General features: G+C 61.6%; 2 protein-coding genes across 4 annotated transcripts in view; one reads left to right on the top strand and one right to left on the bottom strand.

The window, feature by feature from the left end:
• ARHGEF18 (Rho/Rac guanine nucleotide exchange factor 18) overlaps positions 1 to 13,609 on the top strand; it is a 48,232-nt gene extending 34,623 nt beyond the window's left edge. The window contains exons 8-19 of one of the 3 annotated variants that reach the window (XM_056113149.1): positions 789 to 865; positions 2,443 to 2,621; positions 4,059 to 4,150; positions 6,589 to 6,771; positions 9,109 to 9,252; positions 9,686 to 9,810; positions 10,141 to 10,197; positions 10,315 to 10,362; positions 11,319 to 11,789; positions 12,566 to 12,875; positions 13,150 to 13,278; positions 13,394 to 13,605. In XM_056113149.1, the coding sequence (XP_055969124.1) occupies positions 789 to 865; positions 2,443 to 2,621; positions 4,059 to 4,150; positions 6,589 to 6,771; positions 9,109 to 9,252; positions 9,686 to 9,810; positions 10,141 to 10,197; positions 10,315 to 10,362; positions 11,319 to 11,789; positions 12,566 to 12,875; positions 13,150 to 13,278; positions 13,394 to 13,560 (1,982 nt within the window). In that variant the 3' untranslated portion in view covers positions 13,561 to 13,605. Of the gene's footprint in view, positions 1 to 788; positions 866 to 2,442; positions 2,622 to 4,058; positions 4,151 to 6,588; positions 6,772 to 9,108; positions 9,253 to 9,685; positions 9,811 to 10,140; positions 10,198 to 10,314; positions 10,363 to 11,318; positions 11,790 to 12,565; positions 12,876 to 13,149; positions 13,279 to 13,393 lie in introns of all 3 variants that reach the window. The other 2 variants (XM_056113152.1, XM_056113151.1) reach the window with 2 other exon arrangements.
• A 2,569-nt stretch (positions 13,610 to 16,178) lies between these two features.
• On the bottom strand, positions 16,179 to 22,612 carry PEX11G (peroxisomal biogenesis factor 11 gamma). Its single transcript, XM_056113155.1, has 5 exons — positions 22,525 to 22,612; positions 20,036 to 20,224; positions 18,713 to 18,891; positions 18,321 to 18,383; positions 16,179 to 16,519 (listed from the first exon to the last, which is right to left on the bottom strand). The coding sequence occupies exons 1-5, from the start codon at positions 22,582 to 22,584 to the stop codon at positions 16,285 to 16,287; spliced, it is 726 nt and encodes a 241-aa protein (XP_055969130.1). The 5' UTR covers positions 22,585 to 22,612; the 3' UTR covers positions 16,179 to 16,284.
• Positions 22,613 to 22,840: the final 228 nt, after the last annotated feature.

Here is a 22,840-nt window from a genome sequence, read left to right as displayed (position 1 = left end):
GAATGGGGGTTACCATGTTGGATGGGGCCACCAAGTTGGATTAGAGCCACCATTTTGGATAGATGGATCCAATCTGGAATTCAGAGCACCAAGTTAGATTGAGGGGTACCATCTTGGATCTTTGGACCCTCTCTGGAGGGATGGGGGTGGCACCATGTTGGGATTGAGGGTCCCAGCCCCATCTTGGATGTATGTATCCAGACCCAATCCGGAATCCCTGTTGGATTAGGGGTGCCACGTTGGGTTGGGGGTACTGTCTGTATGAGGCCAGTTGGGATGGTGGGGGGTATGGACGCCATGTTGGATTGGGGGCACCCTCTTGGCATGGTGAGTCCCCGTTGGGTCATAGGCATCATCCTGCAGGGGGCGCCACCATCCAGGATGGGCAGCACCTTGGTTTTATGGTTTCTGTCTGAACTGGGATGTACTGTGTCAGGCTGGGGCCACCATCCTGGAATCAAGGCTGCTGTCTCGGATTGGTGGCTCCGTCCTGGGATGGCGGGAGGGAGCAGGCCCTCGGCGGTTAGTAGGGGCCGGAGAGATAAGGGGCGTCCGTGCAGCTGTGAATCTGCCCCCTCACCCCGGGAAGCTGGGTGGCCGGGTGGGGTGCGAGCCAGCCGCCACTCGGCCACCTGCAGCCCGGAGACCAGAGGGGAAATCAAGGCCGGGGGTTGCAGAGCCTGGGGCCAGCGGGCAGCCTGGGAGTCTAGGGTCCTGGACCGTGTGTGCAGGCAGGGCTGGGACGCAGCAAGGCGTGGCCCTGTCCCAGCTGTGCCTGCTCCCCGCAGATGTCCTGGCCGTGCTGCTGACCGATGTCCTGCTGCTGCTTCAGGAGAAAGACCAGAAATACGTCTTCGCGGCTGTGGTACGATCCGCCCACGGCAGGGGGTGGGGGGCGGGTCGTGGGGTTCCTGATGACCAGCCCGGAACATCCCTCAGACGCTGCCCCCCACCTCGTTCCTGGTCTCTGCCCAAAGGCCAGAGGGTTCTGGCGAGGAGGCGGGAGCAGCTTTTTCCCCCAGGTTCGGTCCCCAAGCCCCCACACAGCCCCCTGCCAGTGTCGCAGCAAAGCGAAGTAGGAGCTAGCACGATAGCACAGTGGGGAGGGCACTGGCCTGGCAGGCAGCTGACCCGGGTTCGATCCCTGGCATCCCGGAGGGTACCCCAAGCCCCACCAGGAGTGATCACTGAGGGCTGAGCCAGGAGTCAGCCCTGAGCACCGTCGGGTGTGGCCCCGAAACAAACAAAGAATGAGATCCTGTCTGAGCCCAACTGCGGGCTTCAGATTCTCTCCCAAGTGCTCAAAGAGCCTCATGCCCTGCACCCCACCCCCCTTTCCTGGGGTCTGGGAGTCAGGTCCGGCGCCACTGGCTTCTGGCTTCTGAGGCCTCTCTCCTAGGCGTGTCTTGAGTCCTTTGCCTCTTTTTTTTTTTTTTTTTTTTTTTTTTTTTTTGCTTTTTGGGTCACACCCGATGATGCTCAGGGGTTACTCTTGGCTCTGCACTCAGGAATCACTCCTGGCGGTGCTCGGGGGACCATATGGGATGCTGGGAATCCAACCCGGGTTGGCTGCATTCAAAGCAAACGCCCTACCTACTGTGCTGTCGCTCCAGCCCCTACAGCTGCCTTCTGTCCCCTGCTTCCTGCCCTACACACACACACACACACACTCTATCCAGTCACAGTTTTGTATGTTCTCATTTGTTTTTTTTGTTTTTGTTTTTTGTTTTTTTTTAATTTTTTTTTTGCTTTTTGGGTCACACCCGGAAATGCACAGGGGTTATTCCTGGCTCTGCACTCAGGAGTTACTCCTGGCGGTGCTCAGGGGACCCTATGGGATGCTGGGAATCGAACCCGGGTCGGCCGCGTGCAAGGCAAACGCTCTACCCGCTGTGCTATCCTCCAGCCCCCAGTTTTTGTTTGTTTTTTTTTTTGCTTTTTGGGTCACACCCGGCAATGCTCAGGGGTTCCTTCTGGCTCATGCACTCAGGAATTGCTCCTGGCGGTGCTCGGGGGACCACATGGGATGCTGGGAATCGAACCCGGGTCAGCTGCGTGCAAGGCAAACACCCTACCCGCTGTGCTATCGCTCCAGCCCCTTCATTTGTTTATTTTTTGCTGTTATTGTTCATTTTTGGTTTTTTGGGGGGGCCACCCCACGGTCCTCAGAGATCACTCTTGACGGTGCTCAGGCCACCCAGTCGGGTGTCGGGAATCGAACCCAGGTGGGCCGCATGCAAGGCCAGCGCCCTCCCTGCTGCCCCATCGCTCTGGTCCCTGTGTTGCTTTGAGGCTACGCCCGGCAGTGCCCAGGCGAACCTTTGTGTGCGGCCAGGGATCGAACCCGGTCCGTTTCGCCCGCCCTGGAGACTAGCCCGGCCCCCCCACCCCCGCCGCATCCCGCAGCTTTGCGACCCACCCTGTGCCCTCACCCCCACGCAGGACAACAAGCGGCCCGTGGTCTCGCTCCAGAAGCTCATCGTGCGGGAAGTGGCCAACGAGGACAAGGCCATGTTCCTCATCAGCGCCTCGATGCAAGGGCCGGAGATGTACGAGGTGCACACGGGCTCCAAGGAGGAACGGAACGCGTGGATGGACCACATCCGGCGGGCCGTGGAGAGGTGGGGCCCCGCTGCGGGTCTGGGCTGAGGTGTGGGTGTGTTGGTTGGTCATGGCGGTTTGGGGGGATTCTTTGGGTTTGTTGGTTTGTTTGGGGGCCACATCCAGGGGTTCATCCTGGCTCTGCGCCCAAGAATCACTCCTGGTGGGGCTCAGGGAACCCTACGGGGTGCCAGGCATCGAACCCGGGTCTGCCGCACGCAAAGCCAGTGCCCTCCCTGGTGTCCGATCGCTCTGTCCCCAGTGTCAGGAATTGAACCCAGGACCTCAGCCGCCTCCTGACCCCCCGGCACCCAGGTCTTTGTTCTTTGTTTTTTTTACATTCGGTCTGGGGGCCACATCCGGCGATGCTCAGAGCTGACTCGTGGCTCTGCGCTCAGGGATCACTCCTGGCAGGACTCAGGGAGCACTGTGCGGTGCCGAGGATTGAACGCAGGTTGACCCCGTGCCAGGCACATGCCCATGCCCTCAGTTCTGTCACTGCAGCCTCTGCTTTGGTTTCTTTTGGAGCTGTACTCAGCGGTGCTCAGGGACCCTGCAGTGCCAGGAATCGAACCCAGGCCTCCCCCCCACACACACTCACAGCCTGTGTTCAGCCCACTTGAGCCCGCCTCCCCAGCCCCAGGGCTCTGTCGTGGCCCTAACGTGCTCTAGATGGTGTCTGAGTCATTTGTCCACCCTGTCTTGGCAGAGGACAAGACAGATGTGGCTGGGGGCTGGAGTGATAGCACAGCGGGGAGGGCGTTTGCCTTGCACACGGCCAACTCGGGTTCGATTCCCAGCCTCCCATAGGGTCCCCTGAGCACTGCCAGGAGTCACTCCTGAGTGCGGAGCCAGGAGGAACCCCAGGTGTGACCCAAAAATAAGACAGGTGAGCTGGAGCCGTAGTGCAGGAGGGAGGGCGCCGGCCTTGCACACAGCTGACCTGGGTTCGATCCCTGGCACCCCGTAGTGTCCCCTGAACCCCGCCAGGAGTGATTCCTGAGCCCAGAGCCAGGAGTCAGCCCTGAGCACTGCAGAGTGTGGGCCCCAAACAAAAGAAAAGGAGGAAAGAGGAAGGTTCGAAGTCCCAGTGACCCAGACACTCCCTCCCGGTTCCCCTTAGCTCTGCTCAGCCTGGGCCTGGGGGTGGGGCTGGGGTCCCCCTAGGGGAGACAGCCCAGATAGCCAGAACCTAAGCCTGCTTGGCCACGGCTTCTGGGTTGGTCCCTGGCATCACTCGATGTCCCCCCCAGCACTCCCAGGAGCCCCCCACTCACCCACCCACGCGGGACCCCGTGCAGACCCGGGAGGCAGATGGGACACAGGACTTTCTCGCCTCATTTTCCCGCTTCTCAGGCACCACAGGAGCTTGGCAGAGGGTCCTGCAGCCCCCAGCCCGGCCCCCCCACCCCCCCAACACCCCATCCATCTCCTGCCTCTGTCCCCTCGCCCCGCAGCTGCCCAGACGAGGGCGAAGGACTGTTCAGTGAGACGGAGGAGGAGAGGAAGATGGTCGAGTCCCGCCAGCTGCGGCTGAAAGGCTTCCAGGGTGAGGCACCCGGTCCCTTCCCTCCGACATGTGTCCCCATTTCCTGCCCCCCCCTCCTCCTGCCACCTCTGGGCATCTCTGCTCCGTCCCTACAGAAAAGGGGACAAGAGAGGGCTGGAGCAATAGCACAGCGGGTAGGGCATCTGCCTTGCACGCGGCCGACCTGGGTTTGATTCCCAGCATCCCATATGGTCCCCTGAGCACCGCCAGGGGTAATTCCTGAGTGCAGAGTCAGGAGGAACCCCCTGAGTATCGCCGGGTGGAACCCAAAAAGCAAAAAAAAAAAAAAAGAAAGAAAGAAAAGGGGACAAGAGCCTGTGTGTGCCCACGGCTGTGTGGCCTTGTGCCACCCACATGGGGCGTGATGAATATCTTGTCCCTCCGGCAGGGCTGGGGGAGGAGCTGGCCATGGGCGCCCCTCGAGGGGGCATCTGGAAAGAAGCTCGCAGGGGGAACGGGCCATCCTGGCACTCAGCTGGGCCCCCGTCTTCCTCAGGTGGCTCTGAAACTCCATTTATTTATTTAATTATTTATTTATTCATTGCTTTTTGGGTCACACCCAGCGATGCTCAGGGGTTATTCCTGGCTCATGTACTCAGGAATTACTCCTGGCGGTGCTCAGGGGACCATATGGGATGCTGGGAATCGAACCCGGGTCGGCTGCGTGCAAGGCAGAAGCCCTACCCACTGTGCTCTCGCTCAAGACCCCAAGCCCCAGAAACTATTAACATACAACCCATAGCCCCATACCCCACCCCATTCACACATTCAGATTTTTTTGTTTAGTTGGGTTTTTTTGTTTGTTTGTTTGTTTTGCTTTTTGGCTCACACCCGGCAATGCACAGGGGTTACTCCTGGCTCTGTACTCAGGAATGACTCCTGGTGGTGCTCAGGGGACCATATGGGATGCTGGGAATCGAACCCGGGTCGGCCGCATGCAAGGGAAACGCCCTACCTACCTCTCCAGCCCCCTTTTTGTTTAGTTGTTGAGTGATTTTTTTTCTTTTTTTTGGAGGAGAGTAGTGACCACACACACACACACACACACACACACACACACACACCGTGGTTCTCAGGGCTGACTCCTAGCACTGTGCTCTGGGATCACTTGTGACAGGGCTAGGGGGACCCTCTGGGGTGCTGGGGATTGAACCCGGGTCTGCCTGCCACATGCTCTCTCATGGCTGGGTTCCTTCTCTGACACCACCACTTTGAAATAACAAAATAACATGTGGGGTTGGGGAGACTGCCTGTAGGGTGAGGTTCAGGCCCTGAGTTCCATCCCCAGCACTGTAGCCCCAAGCACCTCAGCCTCAGGCCAACCAAACATGTCTGGGAAGTAGCAACCCCCCAAAAAATTATCCAGAGCCCAGAGTATGCATGATAGGGACCCCTGTTCCTCCGAGATTGTGGTCCCCCCAAACCTAAGCTGCATCTCTAAACACTTCCTCTCCCCGGCCTGGTCACCCCTCATCCTACTTTCCTGCCCCAGGAATTGGCCGTTTGAGGTACCTCTTGGCCCGGGGGTCACATGGCATCTGCCCTTTTGCCTCCCTCGGCTGACCTCATTCAGCGTGATCGTTTCAGATGCCACCGTGTGCGCTGACCCTGCCCACCCCACCCGACCCCAGCACCTCGTGGTCGAACACCGCTGGGAGTGGCCCCCAGCACCAAAAACGAGGGAAGGAAATAACAAAAATCTCCAAACAGTATTTCTCCATCAGTGTCTGTAATAGTATCACAATACCACTTCACCATGCAGGCAGTCAGGGTGGCAGAAAAAAAAAAAATGGGCCAGAGAGAGAGGGGACAGGGAGGGGGGAGAGGCGCTTGCCTTGCACGCAACTAAGTCCAGTTCAATCCCGATAGCCACCCAAGTACCACCACCAGGAAGGAAGGAAGGAACCACATTTGTTTCTTTTTTTCTTTTTTTTTTTTTTTGCTTTTGGGGTCATACCCGGCGATGCACAGGGGTTACTCCTGGCTCTGTCTCTCAGGAATTACTCCTGGCAGTGCTCGGGGGACCCTATGGGATGCTGGCCCAACCGAACTCGGATGGGCCGTGTGCAAGGCAAAGGCCTTACCCGCTGTACTATCACTCCAGCCCCCATTTGTTTATTCTTCTTGTTGTGTTTTGGAGCACCCAGACGGTGCTCAGGGCTTTCTCCTGACTCTGCACTCAGGGGTCACTCTTAGTGGAGCTCAGGGGACCCTCTGGGGTGCGAGGGATTGAGCGTGATTCAGCCGTGTGCACAACAAGTGCCTTCCCTACTGTACTATCTCTCCAGATTTTTATCCCTGGGGGAGATTATCAGTGGACCCATCCTCACTGGTGGAGGTTTGCTCTAAGTTGAGATGGATGTGGGGGAGTAGGGGAGTCCCAGGGGGTCAGGCCCCAGCCCTGCCCAGCCGACATAGCCCTCCACATGACTTTACAGAGAGGCTGAACGTGAAAGACCAGCAGATTGCACAGAGCCTCAGTGAGAAGCAGCGGATCTACCTGGAGATGGCCGAGATGCGGGGGCTGGATGACGGCGCCCCGTTGCCCCTCCTCTTCCGTGGAGGGGACCTTGCTGACACCCTGCAGGGCGAGCTGATTCTCAAGTCGGCCATGAGTGAGAGTGAGTCTGCCCATCAGGCACCTACCACTGTCTCTTCCCCCCTCTTGCCTGCACCCCAGTTCTGTCTGCCTTGCTCTGAGATGGGGCGTACTGCCACCATAGCAGAGCCCTGAATCTGTGCAAAGCCCTTAACACAGTGACAGCACCTTTTCTCATGTGGAACTAGCGCCCCCTAGTACCTGTAATGTATCCTTGCAGAACTGAGCACCTCCTCTCGCATCCAAACAGCGCCCCTAGTGCCTGCAACGTGTCCTTAAACTTAGCGCCTCCTCGCATCCAAACAGCGCCCCTAGTGTCTGCAACGTGTCCTTACACTTAGCGCCCCCTCTCGCATCCAAACAGCGCCCCTAGTGCCTGCAACGTGTCCTTACACTTAGCGCCCCCTCTCGCATCCAAACAGCGCCCCTAGTGCCAGCAACGTGTCCTTACACTTAGCGCCTCCTCTCGCATCCAAACAGCGCCCCTAGTGCCTGCAACATGTCATTACACTTAGCGCCTCCTCCCGCATCCAGACAACGCCCCTAGTGCCTGCAACGTGTCCTTACACTTAGCGCCTCCTCTCGCATCCAAACAGCGCCTCTAGTGCCTGCAACGTGTCCTCACACTTAGCGCCTCCTCTCGCATCCAAACAGCGCCCCTAGTGCCTGCAACGTGTCCTTACACTTAGCGCCCCCTCTCGCATCCAAACAGCGCCCCTAGTGCCTGCAACGTATCCTTACACTTAGCGCCTCCTCTCGCATCCAAACAGCGCCCCTAGTGCCTGCAACGTGTCCTTACACTTAGCGCCTCCTCTCGCATCCAAACAGCGCCCCTAGTGCCTGCAACGTGTCCTTAAACTTAGCGCCCCCTCTCGCATCCAGACAGCGCCCCTAGTGCCTGCAACGTATCCTTACACTTAGCACCTCCTCTCGCATCCAAACAGCGCCCCTAGTGCCTGCAACGTGTCCTTAAACTTAGCGCCTCCTCTCTCATCCAGACAGCGCCCCTAGTGCCTGCAACGTGTCCTTACACTTAGCGCCTCCTCTCGCATCCAAACAGCGCCCCTAGTGCCTGCAACGTGTCCTTACACTTAGCGCCTCCTCTCGCATCCAAACAGCGCCCCTAGTGCCTGCAACGTGTCCTTACACTTAGCACCCCCTCTCGCATCCAAACAGCGCCCCTAGTGCCTGCATCGTGTCCTTACACTTAGCGCCTCCTCTCGCATCCAAACAGCGCCCCTAGTGCCTGCAACGTGTCCTTACACTTAGCGCCTCCTCTCGCATCCAAACAGCGCCCCTAGTGCCTGCAACGTGTCATTACACTTAGCACCCCCTCTCGCATCCAAACAGCGCCCCTAGTGCCTGCAACGTGTCCTTACACTTAGCGCCCCCTCTCGCATCCAAACAGCGCCCCTAGTGCCTGCATCGTGTCCTTACACTTAGCGCCCCCTCTCGCATCCAAACAGCGCCCCTGGTGCCTGCAACGTGTCCTTACACTTAGCGCCTCCTCTCGCATCCAAACAGCGCCCCTGGTGCCTGCAACGTGTCCTTACACTTAGCGCCCTCTCTCGCATCCAAACAGCGCCCCTGGTGCCTGCAACGTGTCCTTACACTTAGCGCCCCCTCTCGCATCCAAACAGCGCCCCTAGTGCCTGCAACGTGTCATTACACTTAGCGCCTCCTCTCGCATCCAAACAGCGCCCCTGGTGTCTGCAACGTGTCCTTACACTTAGCGCCTCCTCTCGCATCCAAACAGCGCCCCTGGTGCCTGCAACGTGTCCTTACACTTAGCGCCCCCTCTCGCATCCAAATAGCGCCCCTAGTGCCTGCAACGTGTCCTTACACTTGGCGTCTCTTCTCACATCCAAACAGCGCCCCTAGTGCCTGCAACGTGTCTTTACACTTAGCGCCCCTAGTGCCTGCAACATGTCTTTACACTTAGCGCCTCCTCTCGCATCCAAACAGCGCCCCTAGTGTCTGCAACGTGTCCTTACCCTTAGCTCCCCCTCTCACGCCCAACTAGCGCCTTCTGGTGCCTGCAACGTGCCCTTGCAGTTAGGTACCTCCTGTCACATCAAACTAGCAGCGCCCCCTAGTGCCTGCTGTGTGTGAGGCATTTTGCTGGCCCCAGGATGTGAGGCTGACCCCACCTACAGTCACACCCAGTTCTCACGCCCTAAGGAGAACTCTGTGTGTGTGTGTGTGTGTGTGTGTGTGTGTGTGTGTGTGTGTGTGTCCTGCCCTTCCCCCCAGGCTGCCCTCCCACAACTTCTCCCCACACCTTGCTTTTGACATCTGTTACACCTGCCATGGTCCTCGCCCTGTTGGATGACCAGGCCCCCTGCATCTCCTCCCGCAGTTGATGACATCCAGAGTCTGATCTGCCGCCGGCAGCTGGCCAGTGCCAACGGGCAGACGGAGGATAGCAGTGGCTTGGCGGCTCTGCCCCGGCGGGCGGAGACCTTCGGGGGCTACGATAGTGCCAGCAGCCCCAGCGCCACCCGTGAGTGGACACCCCAGGGTCAACGTTCTTGGGGTCTGTGTGGGCTCCTGGACCACGCCCTTTCCTGCCATTCCCTCATTTCTGCTACCGCTCCCCGAGAAATCTCTAGAAGAGAAGCCCTGAACTCAGCTGGTCTTTTCCGACAAGGATGTTATGGGTCTGGAGGGATAGGGCAGAGGGAAGGGGACTTGCTTTGCACGCAGATGATTTGGGTTCCGTCCCCAGCATCCCGTAGGGTCCCCCTGTCTGTATCAGAAGTGATCCCTGAGTGCCAGGACTCAGCGCTGAGCACCTTTGGTGTGGCCCTAGAACAGGAAAAGAAAGTCAGGGTGCTCCGAGTGCCAGCCTCCATCTTCCAGGGCTGTTGCAGACTTTCGGGGGGGGGGGGGGTGTCACTGCCCCTCATGCTCCAGCTCTGGGGGTTGCCTTCCAGGTGGCAGTTTCAAGAAGAAGATCTACAGCAATGACCCCAAGCCCCGAGACTGGCCAGGGTCCCCCTCTAGCCCTGAGCGGAAGCTCAGCGACACTGTGGGGGTCCTGGAGGAGGCAGCACCAGAGGTATGTAGGGGGAGGGACCCCATAGTCTCGATGGGAAAGCCACAGAACAGGAGTGGGGTGGGCATCCCGGTCCAGACCTCGCCATTTGCACACTTCCGTGTTTTCACACCCTCCGATTCCACCTGCGTCGTCCCCACCCCCACAACCCAAGACTGAGTTGGGGGGTCCAAGGCTCTGCCCCCCAAGCCATGCCCAAGCTCCACAGCTCAGACGACCCTCTCCATCACTGGAGCCTGGGGTGGGGGAGCCAGGACCTACCCCCTAGCCTCACCCCCACCCCTCCGGGTCGCACCTGAGACCCTCTGGACGGTGTCACTGCTGTCTCCGCAGGGCCAGCCGCCGGACATCGAGTGTGGCCCCACCCCACCCACCATCCTGGAGTCCGAGGTAGGGACCGGGCTGGATCACCCCCACGGCTGCTGGGTACACCCTGGTGGGAGGCCCCCTCACGAGCGAGAGAGCCCAGGCAGCGTCTCTAACCTTTTCCTGTCCTCTCCCTTGCAGCTGGTCCGAAAAATCCAGACGCTCTCCCAGCTGCTGCTGAGCCTACAGGTGTGGCGGGGGGCGTGGCCACAGTGTTGTGGCCTCTTCCTCTAGGGCGTGGCTTGGCAGTGGGTGGGGCACGGCTGAAGCCAAGCCCCGCCCCCTGACCTGAGATGCCCTTCCAGGTGTGGCGGGGGTGTGGCCACAGTGGGTGTGGCCTCTTCCTCTAGGGCGTGGTTTGGCCGTGGGTAGGGCGCGGCTGAAGCCAAGCCCCGACCCCTAACCCGAGGCGTCCCCTCCAGGTGTGGTGTGGCGGGGGCGTGGCCACAGTGGGTGTGGCCTCTTCCTCTAGGGCGTGGCTTGGCCTGGGTGGGGCGCGGCTGAAGCTGAGCCCCGCCCCCTGACCCGAGGCACCCCTCCAGGTGTGGCGGGGGCGTGGCCTCTCCCTCAAGGGCGTGGCTTGCAGTGGTGGGGCGCGGCTGAAGCTGAGCCCCGCCCCCTCTGGGTGTGGCCTCTTCCTCTAGGACGTGGCTTGGCAGTGGGTGGGGCACGGCTGAAGCCAAGCCCCCCCCACCTGAGATGCCCTTCCAGGTGTGGCGGGGGCGTGGCCACAGTGGGTGTGGCCTCTTCCTCTAGGGCGTGGCTTGGCAGTGGGTGGGGCGTGGCCGAAGCCAAGCCCCGACCCCTAACCCGAGGCGCCCCCTCCAGGTGTGGTGTGGCGGGGGCGTGGCCACAGTGGGTGTGGCCTCTTCCTCTAGGGCGTGGCTTGGCCTGGGTGGGGCGCGGCTGAGGCTGAGCCCCGCCCCCTGACCCGAGGCACCCCTCCAGGCGTGGCGGGGGCGTGGCCACAGTGGGTGTGGCCTCTCCCTCTAGGGCGTGGCTTGCAGTGGTGGGGCGCGGCTGAAGCTGAGCCCCGCCCCCTCTGGGTGTGGCCTCTCCCTCTAGGGCGTGGCTTGGCAGTGGGTGGGGCGTGGCCGAAGCCGAGCCCCGCCCCCTGACCCGAGGCGCCCCCTTCTGCGGGCCAGGCCGTCATCGCCCAGCAGGACAGCTTGGTGGAGCGGCAGCGGAGCACCATCGCGGAGCACGAGCGGCTGATGCGGGTGCAGTCGACGCGCGGGAACCTGCTGCTGGAGCAGGAGCGGCAGCGCAACTTCGAGAAGCAGCGGGAGGAGCTGGCGGGCGTGCAGAAGCTGCAGGGCCAGCTGCGCCAGGAGCAGCAGCGCTGGGAGCGCGAGCGCACGCGGCAGCAGCAGGAGCTGGAGCAGGCGGCCGCGCGGCTGGAGCAGCGCGAGCTGGAGGCGCGGCAGCTGCAGGAGACGCTGAGCCGCCAGCGCGAGGAGCTGGAGCAGCAGCGCCAGGCCTACCAGCAGGACCTGGAGCGGCTGCTGCAGGCCCAGCGCGCTGTGGAGCGCGAGCAGAAGAAGGTCGAGCTGCTGGGACGACTCAAGAAACAGAACACGGCGCCCGGGGCGCTGCCGCCCGACTCGCTTGCAGAGGTGATTAGGCGGCGGGAGATTCTGGGTGCCTCTGTGGACGTGCACAGCTGTGAGATGAGGGTTCCAGGGAGGGGCCCTGGAGTAATAGCACACCAGGTGAGGCACACAGCTGGCCCGGTTTGACCCCCGTCACCCCATAGTGTCCTCTGGGTGGTCCCTGAGCATAGGGCCAAGAGGAAGTCCTGAGGGGCTGGAGCAATAGCACAGTGGGGCATGGCGTTTGCCTTGCACACGGCTGACCCAGGTTCGATTCCCAGCATCCCATCTGGTCCCCTGAGCACCGCCAGGAGTAACTCCTGAGTGCATGAACCAGGAGTAACTCCTGTGCATTGCCGGGTGTGACCCAAAAAGCAAAAAAAAAAAAAAAAAAGAGTAAGTCCAGACGGGCTGGAGAGATAGCACAGCGTGTAGGGCGTTTGCCTTGCACTTGGCCGACCCGGGTTCGATTCCCAGCATCCCATCTGGTCCCCTGAGCAGAGCCAGGAGTAACCTCTGTGCATCACCGGGTGTGACCCCCCCAAAAAAGAGTAAGTCCTGAGCATCCCCCCAGAAAAGCCTGTGTGTGTCGGTGAGTGTGACTGCAACTATGGGTGTGTGATCCAGGAGATCAGGATCTGGACAAGGGGCTCCATGCCCCCCAGGCACACAGGAGCTAGACCCAGGGCTGGCACTTGGCCCTTAGCACTCCGTCAGGGCATAGAGGCTCCGCATCGGGGGTCCCCCAAGGGCCAGCTGCCAGCGGCAATCCCCATCTGGGCTCTGTTTCTCCTCCGTAGGCACAGCCCTCCAGCTTTAACGGGGAAGGACCGGAAGGGCCCCCAGCGCTGGCCAAAGCCCCCGGGCCCCGGATGAGCCTGGTGCTGCTGTCGGCCGCCGGCTCCTCCGAGTATGCCGAGCGCCCCGAGGTGGCCCGCCGGGACAGCGCCCCTGCCAAGAGTGACGTGCCCATCCAGTTGCTGAGCACCACCAACCAGATCCAGAGGCAGGCGGCCGTGCAGCAGCAGATCCCCACCAAGCTGGCCGCCTGCACCAAGGGGGGCAAGGACAAGGGCAAGAGCCGGGGCACCCAGCGCTGGGAGAGCTCAGGTGAGGGCAGCTCAGATCCGCCCCGCCCGCCGGGTGCATCCCTGAGTGAGGGACAGTGCGGGTGTCCGGGTGATGGAGAAGGGAAGGGCCTGGCGCGCCCCCTAGTGGAGGTGGCCGGTTAGTGCGAGCCCGAGGCCCCGCGCTGATGCCCCGCCCACATCTGGGACCCCTCCCCTGAGGCTGCCTCTCTGCATCCTGGGCCTGACTTTAGGGGTATGGGTGGGCGATTCTGCAGAGACCCCGCCCCGAAGCCGCTCCTTCTCCCCCACCCCAGCCTCCCAGGACCTGAAGCAGCAGCAGCTGCTACTTACCAAGTTCATAGGCAAGGAGGAGGGCGCCGCGCGGAACCGCCGCTCTCTGAGCCCCGTCCTGCCGGGCAGCAAGGGCCCCGCGCTGCCCCCAGGTGAGCCCAGCGTCTGTCCCCCGAGCCCTGGCAACGGGGTGTCCCTGCGAGCCTCCCCCTCCCGCCACCAACACCACCCCACCTGCCCATCCCCCTCCGCCCTTCTCTCTTCCAGACCCCGGCCTCCCAGCTCCCAGCCCCAGCCCCGCCGACCTGACCCCCGAGTGCATCTTCAAAGCGGGAACCCCACCCTTGCCGCCCGTGCCCCGGTCCCCAAGGCCGCCGGCCCCGCAGCTGGACAAGGAGGAAGGCGGCAGGGAAGACGACGTCATCTTCTTCTGAGGGGGGCGTGGCCTGCAGGGACCCCGCCCCCGCCCCGGGCCCGGTGCCGCCCACCAGGGAGCCCCTGGGGTTTCGGGCTGCATCCTAACCGTGGCAGCGGTGCCTGGTGACTTCCCAACCCGCTTCCCTTCCTACGAAAGGAACGTTCCGAGTGGAAGGTTGGTTGCACCAGAGCTCGCCCGAAGAGCTTCTCTGTATGCCAAGATCCCTGTTAGCTGGGGAGATGCATGCACCCCCACAGATGCAGACGCTGGGGGGCCCCCAGTACAGGCTTCCGTGAGGTTGGAGGCGGCAGCTCCAGAGCGAGGGCTCCACAGCTGAGGGGGGTGCTGGAGGGGGGTGGGGAGGGTCCTTCGGGCCTGCTCACAAAACTGGGCGGAAGTAGGAACGAACCCCAGGGAGGGTCCTGGCACAGACGGCCCAGTGTGGGTGGCCCTGTGTTCTGGGCACCTGCTGGCTACTCCTGTGGGTAGTGGGTATGTCACCTCGGTGGACCCCCGTGGCCATGAGCACACCAGGTGGGCATGCGCACACCCAAAGGCACCCCCAGCTAAAGCCAAGGGCCCTTAGGGACCCCCCCGTCCGCCCCCCAATGAGCTGGGTGCTTTGCCCAAGGCTGGGGCAACGACAAATGTCCCGGGGCAGATCTGAGTGGGGATGTCAGATCCATGATGGAGCGTGGAACGGACTGGATCCAGGATACTGGCCAGGGGAGGAGAGGACACGCCGCCTGCCCCCTGTCAAACTCCCTCTAGGGAACCCGGACCTTCAACGTGGAGCAAGGAGTCGGGACAGGGGCCATCGGATATAGGGACAAAGTCCCAGGCACAGAAAGTGGCTTGGCAGCCCTTGGTCCCCTCCTCAGTCTCTCTTAGAACCCCTCCCTGCTCCCTCCAAGCACCCCCCCATCTCTGATGTTACCTGTGGGGTCCACAGTCCCTTGAGGGGCTCAGAGCGTACCCCTGTGCCCTGTGCCATGTCTGCGTTGACAGGACGGAGGCCCGTGGGAGCACTTTAGTTGAGTGGACTTTTGAACTCAGTTCCCTCATGAAGAACATTCCAGACTCCTGGCGGGTGGGGCCTCACGGCCACCCCTCCTGCTTCCCATGCCCCTAGCTGAACTGCTGTGACGCCATGACGCCATCAGATGGCGTCCTGCATGGGGGTCCTCAGCTGGGCCCCAAGGTCACTCCGAGCTGAGCCCCATTTTCCTCGAAGGGGGCAGCAGTGGAACGAACGCTCCTGTCCCCATGGGGCTCCGCGGACCTTCACCCCCATCCACTGTGCTCGTTCCCGCACCCCCCCCCGATTCTTCCACTCGGTGATGGTGGCATCTCACTGCGGGCACTCTCGGGACTGCCGTGATTGTAGCAATAAAGAAGGCGCAGAGGAGCTGCTGGCTTGATTCTGCAGTGCCCAGGATGGGGCCCCAATGAGTCTGTGTCACGTGCTTACAGGGTTGGTTTGGTTTCTTTGCTGGGTCCTCCTCCCCTCCCCTGCCCAGGGCAGCGTGTCGTACTGGAACAGGCTCAGACGGGGAATCCCAAGGAGGTTTCAGCACTTCCTCAGTACAATCTGCTGCAACGGGAATTTGAGGCCTGGATGTCAGCCCCTGCACAGCTGCCGCTGGGCTGTGGGGAGAGGCTTGAGGTCTGCCTCCAAGCAAGGATGGGGCCACCCCTCTCCTGCAAGCATCAGAGCGGGGGGTGGGGGTGGGGGGCGCTTGCCAGTGGCTAGGTAGCGGAGTGCAGAGGGATTGTGAGCACAGGAGTCAGATCTGCCAGGAGATCGCACGGAAACGCCCCCAGTGGAAACCCAGACAGTGATCACCCAGAATCAGCTTTGTTTATTTGTTTTTGCTTTTTGGGTCACACCCGGCGATGCTCAGGGGTTACTCCTGGCTCTGCACTGAGGAATTACTCCTAGCAGTGCTCGGGGGACCATATGGGATGCTGGGAATCGAACCCGGGTCGGCTGCGTGCAAGGCAAACACACTACCCGCTGTGCTATCACTCCAGCCCCCCCTCCAGAATCAGCTTTGGGACGGAGTTGAATGCCAGCTGCCTTCCATCCGTGACCTCGGGGAACAGTGCCAGAGAGCTGGGAAGAGCCTTGGAGCACTGCAGGGTAGGGCCCCCAAATCCAAAAAAGACCAGGGGAGGGCCAGAGAGAGCAGGGTCCAAGGGGTTGGGAGTGCAGGTTCTTAGCTTACACGCAGCTAAGGTTCAGGCCCCAGCATGGCCAGGAGTTGATTCCTGAGCACTGGCCAAGAAAGCACACACCCCAATAAAAGCCCACGAGGGCACAGACCCGGGGGGGAGTGTGCCCTCCTGCGCCCGCGGTGGAATAACCTCAGACCGGCCTACACCAGCACCACGAAATTTTAATGATTGTCCGCTCCCGGCTCTAAGGATTCAACAGTGCCCAGATGCCCGGCCCGGCCGTCTGCGCTGCGCACACGGGTCCCTCGGCTCTCCAGTCTCGGGTCCAGCCCCACTAGCCCTGAGGAGCTTCCCCACAGGGGGGTTGCCAGAAAGGACCTGCTCCCCAGCACCGGGTGGGAGCCACGCCCCGACGCCTTGCTGGGCTGGGTCCAGGCCACTCTGCATTCTCACCCCGCACCTGCTTTGATTTGCTTAATTACAGCCCCTGCCCCAGTGATTGCTGCCTGGGGGATAGGGTCCCACTGTTGGGGCTAATCCGGCCGCTCCTTCCGTGGCCGGCTCAGGGGGTGACGGTCTCAGCCTGGGCCCCCGCCCGAACCGCCTGGTACACGCTGAGGAGGGAGGAGACGGTGCCCAGGAGGCCCACCAGCCAGGGCGGGAAGCGGCCGGCCCACAGGACACCGGGCGGCAGCCAGTGCACGGCGTTGGCCAGGTCGGCCAGGTTGCTGACCAGCGCCAGGAGCTCCGCGCGCAGCTGCGTCTCGGGCGTCCGCCGCTTGCTCCGGGGCAGCCGGCTGCGGGGCAGAGGGGACGCTGCAGAGGGAAGGCCTGCGAGGGGTGCCCTGCACACCCCACCACAGGGAGGCCTGGTCGTGGAAACCCTCAAGTGTGCCCCTCCGCCCCACGACGCCCTGGAGGCGGCCGGCCAACCGGGAGGAGCTGGGCTGCTCGGTGAGCAGTGTCCATTACCCTAATAGACTTTCCCTGTGGGCGTGGCCACATCCCTGACTCCTCCCCCGCGGGTGTGGCCACGCCTGGCTCCCCCTGTGGGTGTGGCCGCTGACCTAGCTCCTCCCTGTGGGCGCGGCCACGCCCTGACTCCTCCCCCACGAAGGTAGCCACACCCCCGCTCCTGGTGGGTGTGGCTGCTTACCTGGCTCCTTCCTGTGGGCGTGGCCGTGCCCTGCCTCTCCCCCGCGAGTGTAGGCACACCCTGACTCCTCCCCCAAGAGCGTGGCCACGCCTCTGACTCCTCCCCCGCGGGTGTGGCAACACCCCCCGCTCCTGGTGGGTGTGGCTGCTTACCTGGCTCCTTCCTGTGGGCGTGGCCGTGCCCTGCCCCTCCCCAGCGAGTGTAGGCACACCCTGACTCCTCCCCCAAGAGTGTGACCACGCCCCTGACTCCTCCCCGCGGATGTGGCCACGCCTGGCTCCTCCGTGGGTGTAGCCACTGACCTAGCTTCTCCCTGTGGGCGCAGCCACGCCCTGACTCCTCCCCCACGAATGGAACCACATCCCTGACTCCTCCTGGTGGGTGTGGCTGCTTACCTGGCTCCTTCCTGTGGGCGTGGCCGTGCCCTGCCCCTCCCCCGCGAGTGTAGGCACACCCTGCTCCTCCCCCAAGAGCGTGGCCACGCCCCTGACTCCTCCCCGCGGGTGTGGCCACACCCCCCGCTTCTGGTGGGTGTGGCTGCTTACCTGGCTCCTTCCTGTGGGCGTGGCCGTGCCCTGCCTCTCCCCCGCGAGTGTAGGCACACCCTGACTCCTCCCCCAAGAGCGTGGCCACGCCCCTGACTCCTCCCCCGCGGGTGTGGCCACACCCCCGCTCCTGGTGGGTGTGGCTGCTTACCTGGCTCCTTCCTGTGGGCGTGGCCGTGCCCTGCCTCTCTCCCGCGAGTGTAGGCACACCCTGACTCCTCCCCCAAGAGCGTGGCCACGCCCCTGACTCCTCCCCCGCGGGTGTGGCCACACACCCCGCTCCTGGTGGGTGTGGCTGCTTACCTGGCTCCTTCCTGTGGGCGAGGCCGTGCCCTCCCCCTCCCCCAAGAGTGTAGGCACACCCTGACTCCTCCCCCAAGAGTGTGATCACGCCCCTGACTCCTCCCCCACGAATGGAACCACATCCCTGACTCCTCCTGGTGGGTGTGGCTGCTTACCTGGCTCCTTCCTGTGGGCGTGGCCGTGCCCTGCCCCTCCCCCGCGAGTGTAGGCACACCCTGACTCCTCCCCCAAGGGTGTGACCACGCCCCTGACTCCTCCCTGTGGGTGTGGCATCAAACTAGCTCCTCCCTGTGGGCGTGGCCACAGCCCTAGCTCTTGTGGGTACAGCTACAGAACTGACTACCCTTGTGGGCGTGACCTATGGCGTGGCTCCTCCCGGTGGGCGTGGTCACACCCTAGCTCCTCCCTGTGGACAGGGCCTTGAAGGCTGAGTCCAGCAGTCCCGGCTTGGTTGCATGCTTGTCTGCAGGTCTAAACAAGTCTGTTCCCCCATTTCTACTGCCCCCAGATTCTGGGTGGGCACAGGGCAGGTCCTGGGCACCTTCTTGACACATGACCACCAAGGTGTCCCCAGGCTGGACCCAAACGACATACCTCGTGAACGCTGCCGAGGGACTCCTCAGCTTCTGCCTCAGCTTCTGCATCACCCACAGAGACCTGCAATTCACACGGAGGCGGGAGGGGCGGGCGAGGGTTGGGGGCACCTCTGCCACCTGCTGCTGGCATGCCCGCTTGGCTCCTGGCAGAGCTGTCCCATTCTCCTGGCCTGGCGGACCCTGTGTGGACCCTGGCTGACTTAATATCTGGAATGTCCCACCAGAGCCCCGGCCCAGCCTCTGAAAAACCTGGCCGCTCAGTCTGGGACAGTGAATGGGGTGGCAGACTGGTCCAATGGCCCCAGCAGACCGGGGCATGGGGGATGGATGGGGCAGCCTCACTCTTGCCTCCAGCCTGCGGGCTCCCCACACCCCGTCTGCCACGCTTACCTGACAATGCCCAGGAGCAGGGAGAGGGCCCAGAAAGCCGTGCTCAGTGTCCACCATCGGGTCGAGCGTAGGTGCAGGATTTTGGCGTCGGCAGCCCAGGCCACGTGCTCACAGGGGTAGTAGAGCTGGTCAGCCAGGTTGCCCAGCACCGAGACGCAGCGGACAAAGGTGTCCTCTTCCTGTGGACAGCACCCCCAGGTTAGCCCGGGGGCCCAGCAGTCAGGCCCTGCTCTTGGAAAACCTGATTTCTGCTTTCATGCAGTTCCCCCCACCAAAGTACAAAGGGACCCCACACACACAGCTCTGGGGTAGGAACCCCGCGGCTGCCTCATGAGGCTGGCTTCATGCAACTCCCCCAAACTGGGACACAGTGACCATCCCCCAAAAGGGGCACAACCACCTCCTCCCAGGTCTGAGTTTTGAACTCGAGTCTGAATCCCCCTGCGTAAGGTCTGAGGAGGCTGCTTGGGCCAGACCCCGAGGCTGCATTTCCACACCAGCTGCCCCCTGGAGGCTGCCAGGCTTGCCCAATCTCCAGCCTTGTCTTTTCCTCCTTGCCTAGTCACACTCCCTTCACTGCTTCCTTCCTCCTTCCTCATCCTCCTTCCTCCTTCCTGACTCCGGTACAGTTCCTTTTGTTTTAGGGGTATTTTTTGGGGGGGGATGGGGGCACAACTCAGGTCCTCAGGGTTCATTCTTGGCAGGTTTGGTAGACCCCATATGGTGGCAGGAATCAAATCTGGGTCAGGGGGCTGGAGCGATAGCACAGTGGGTAGGGCATTTGCCTTGCATGCGGCCGACCCAGGTTCGATTCCCAGCATCCCATAGGGTCCCCTGAGCACTGCCAGGGGTAATTCCTGAGTGCAGACCCAGGAGTAACTCCTGTGCATCGCAGGATGTGACCCAAAAAGCAAAAAAAATTAAATATATATATATATATTGCTCAGGAATCAGTGGGCGTTAATATTCAGATGTCAGGGCTGGAGCGATAGCACAGCGGGTAGGGCATTTGCCTTGCACGCGGTCAACTCAGGTTCGATTCCCAGCATTCCATATGGTACCCTGAGCACTGCCAGGGGTAATTCCTGAGCACAGAGCCAGCAGTAACCCCTGTGCATTGCTGGGTGTGATCCAAAAAGGAAAAAAAAAAAAGAAAGAAACAAAAACACTGGGTTCCCCACTGTCCGAACTCTCCGGCCAAAGTAGAGAGACTTTTAACCCCAAACATCTCACACAATTACCCGGAAAGAAGTCCAGAGAAGCCATAATTCGGGGTCCCCTCCCCTGCCCCCCCATACACACCACAGCCCCAAGCCTCATTACCTTGGGTCCCAGGCCATACTGCTTAGTGTAGACAAACATGGCCAGGTCATCAAAGAGTCGCAGCACGGTCCTGCAGTGGCTGAGCTGGGAGGCCAGCGCCAGCAGGCGGGTCCCCAATTCTGACCTGGCCGGACCTTGTTCCACCAGGACCCCGCCCACCAGCTGGCAGCCGTATCCCAGTGTTCGGATCTGTGTGGGGAGAGGAGGCAGTCAGCACGGCCTGGCCTCTGTTCTGAGGCAACCTCCCCTAACCATCCCCACTGCCACCCCTAAAGGGATGCCGGTTGGCTAGACTCTCCCCCACCCTCACCCCAACATCAGATCATAGATCCAAAAAAGTGAGGGGCCTGGGACCAGAGCGATAGTACAGCAGGGAGGGTGTTTGCCTTGCAGGTGGCTGACCTGGATTCAATCCCTGGCACCCCATAGTGTCCCCCAAGCATCTCCAGGAGTGATCCCTGAGTGCAGAGTCAGGAGTAAACCCTGGGTACCACCGGTGTGGCCCCCCAAAGGAAGTTTCAAGCAGTAGGAGACCCGATGCAGTGCCAGGATTAAAATGGAGTTGGTGGGGCTGGAGCGACAGCACAGCGGGGAGGGCGTTTGCCTTGCATGCAGCCGACCCGGTTCGATTCCCAGCATCCCATAGGGTCCCCTGAGCACTGCCAGGGGTAATTCCTGAGTGCATGAACCAGGAGTAACACCTGTGAAATGCCGGGGGTGACCCAAAAAGCAATAAATAAGTAAATAAATAAAATGGGGTTGGCTATGTGCAAGGGAAGTGCTTTTACACCGGTACTCTCTAGTCCCTGGCCGGCCCCGTTGTAATCCCCAGCACCCTACAGGGGCCCCTCGAGCACTACCAGGAGCGATCGCTGAGCTCAGAACAGGGAGGAAACCCTGAGCACCGCAGGGTGTGGCCGCCCCAAAAATGAAAGAGGGAATGATTGGGTTAGAATCTAAACATCCTTGGCTGAAGCAATAAGATTGCAGGTAAGGGGGCTGGAGGGATAGCACAGCGGGTAGGGCGTTTGCCTTGCACGCGGCCGACCCGGGTTCGATTCCCAGCATCCCATGTGGTCCCCTGAGCACCGCCAGGAGTAACTCCTGACTGCAGAGCCAGGAGTGACCCCTGTGCATAGCCAGGTGTGACCCAAAAAGCAAAAAAAAAAAAAAAAAGATTGCAGGTAGGGCGTTTGCCTTGCACACAGGGTTCGATCCCCGGCATCCCATTGGATCCCCGAGCACCACGAGGATTGATCCCTGAACCCAGAACCAAGAGTAAGCCCTGAGTATCCCCAGATGTAGCCTCCCTTCCCCCACAAAAAAAAAGAGATTACTCAGGTGAACCCAGGTACTGAGGACTGTCAGGGTTCCACCCCCACCCCTCAGCGCCCGTGGTTTTCAGCCCATGTCTGTAGCGCTGGGTGGGTGGACAGGGGTCATCCAAGGAAAAAAAAAGACATTTTTTGCTGATCAAGAGGCACGCCCGGATCACGTGACCACAGAAAAACCAAAATATTCTTTGACAATGGTTAAAGAGCAGGAATAAACTGCTCTTTCCGTCCGAGAACTACTTCTCCGATTTGCACTGGTCCACCAGTATGAAAAAGTGAGCCACTGGGGCTGGAGCAATAGCACAGCGGGTAGGGCGTTTGCCTTGCACGCGGCCGACCCGGGTTCGATCCCCAGCATCCCATATGGTCCCCTGAGCACCGCCAGGAGTGGCCAGGAGTGATTCCTGAGTGCAGAGCCAGGAGGAACCCCTGAGCATTGCTGGGCGTGACCCAAAAAGCAAAAAAAAAAAAAAAAAGGGGGGGTGGCTGGAGCAATAGCACAGCGGGTAGGGCGTTTGCCTTGCACGCGGCCGACCCGGGTTCAATCCCCAGCATCCCATAGGGTCCCCTGAGCACCGCCAGGGGTAATTCCTGAGCGCAGAGCCAGGAGTGACCCCTGTGCATCGCGGGGTGTGACCCCCCAAAAAAAAGCAAAAAAAAAAAAGAAAGAAAAGTGAGCCACTACGGACGTCGGAACCCCCGACGTGTCTAAACTTGGTGGAGTCGGATCCTAAGTGCCCCGAACACGGAACGGGTTGATCTTAGGCACGTCCAACCTGGTGAGCTGCCTGGAACTCAACGACCACCTACAAGCCCAGTTACTGGCGATCTGGCGGCACGCTCGCTCTCCAGCCACCGGCTGACCCTAAATCCTCCGAGTTGCATTTTTGTTTGCAACAATCCACCGGCTTCCACGGTCGGGTCGGACCCCACCAAGGTCCCCGGACCCGAGCAAAAAGATTCCCGGCCCAAGTGCGCGGTGCAAATCGGAAGCGCCTCCGCGGCCGACCGCTAGGGGGCAGGGCTGGGCCGGCGACCTTGGCGGCGGGGGGGGCAGCCTGAGCGAGCCCGCCCCCCTCTCCAGACTCAGTTTCCCGCTCACTCAGCGGGGGGCCCAACTCTGGGACCTGCGGCCGCGCTCCGCCCCAGCCTCACCAGGCGGTCCCGACCCCTATACGACTCCAGCGCCGACGCCAGGTCGCTCAGCGCCGCCATGGCAACTCCGCCGTGACGTCACGGTGACGTGGCACGCCGGGCGGAGCCTGCCGGGGCGGGGTCTGCGTGGGCGTGGCTTTTGGAAGGGGCGTGGCCTGAAGGGGGCGTGGCCGGCACCGCCTCCCGCACTCGGGCGCTCTGCGCAAGCTCGGGGACTCCCGCTTTGTTCCCCGCCCACCGCCACCACCGCCCGCCTGTAGCCCTTTGTCCCCGACTGCCCACAGTAGCCACGTGCACCCTCACTGGTCCCCCTGGG

The sequence above is a fragment of the Sorex fumeus genome, unplaced genomic scaffold, assembly GCF_029834395.1.
Source record: "Sorex fumeus unplaced genomic scaffold, SorFum_2.1 ptg000019l, whole genome shotgun sequence".
Taxonomy (NCBI): domain Eukaryota; kingdom Metazoa; phylum Chordata; class Mammalia; order Eulipotyphla; family Soricidae; genus Sorex; species Sorex fumeus.
The sequence above is the reverse complement of the archived record's forward strand: the minus strand, read 5'-3'. Positions and strand labels throughout refer to the sequence as shown.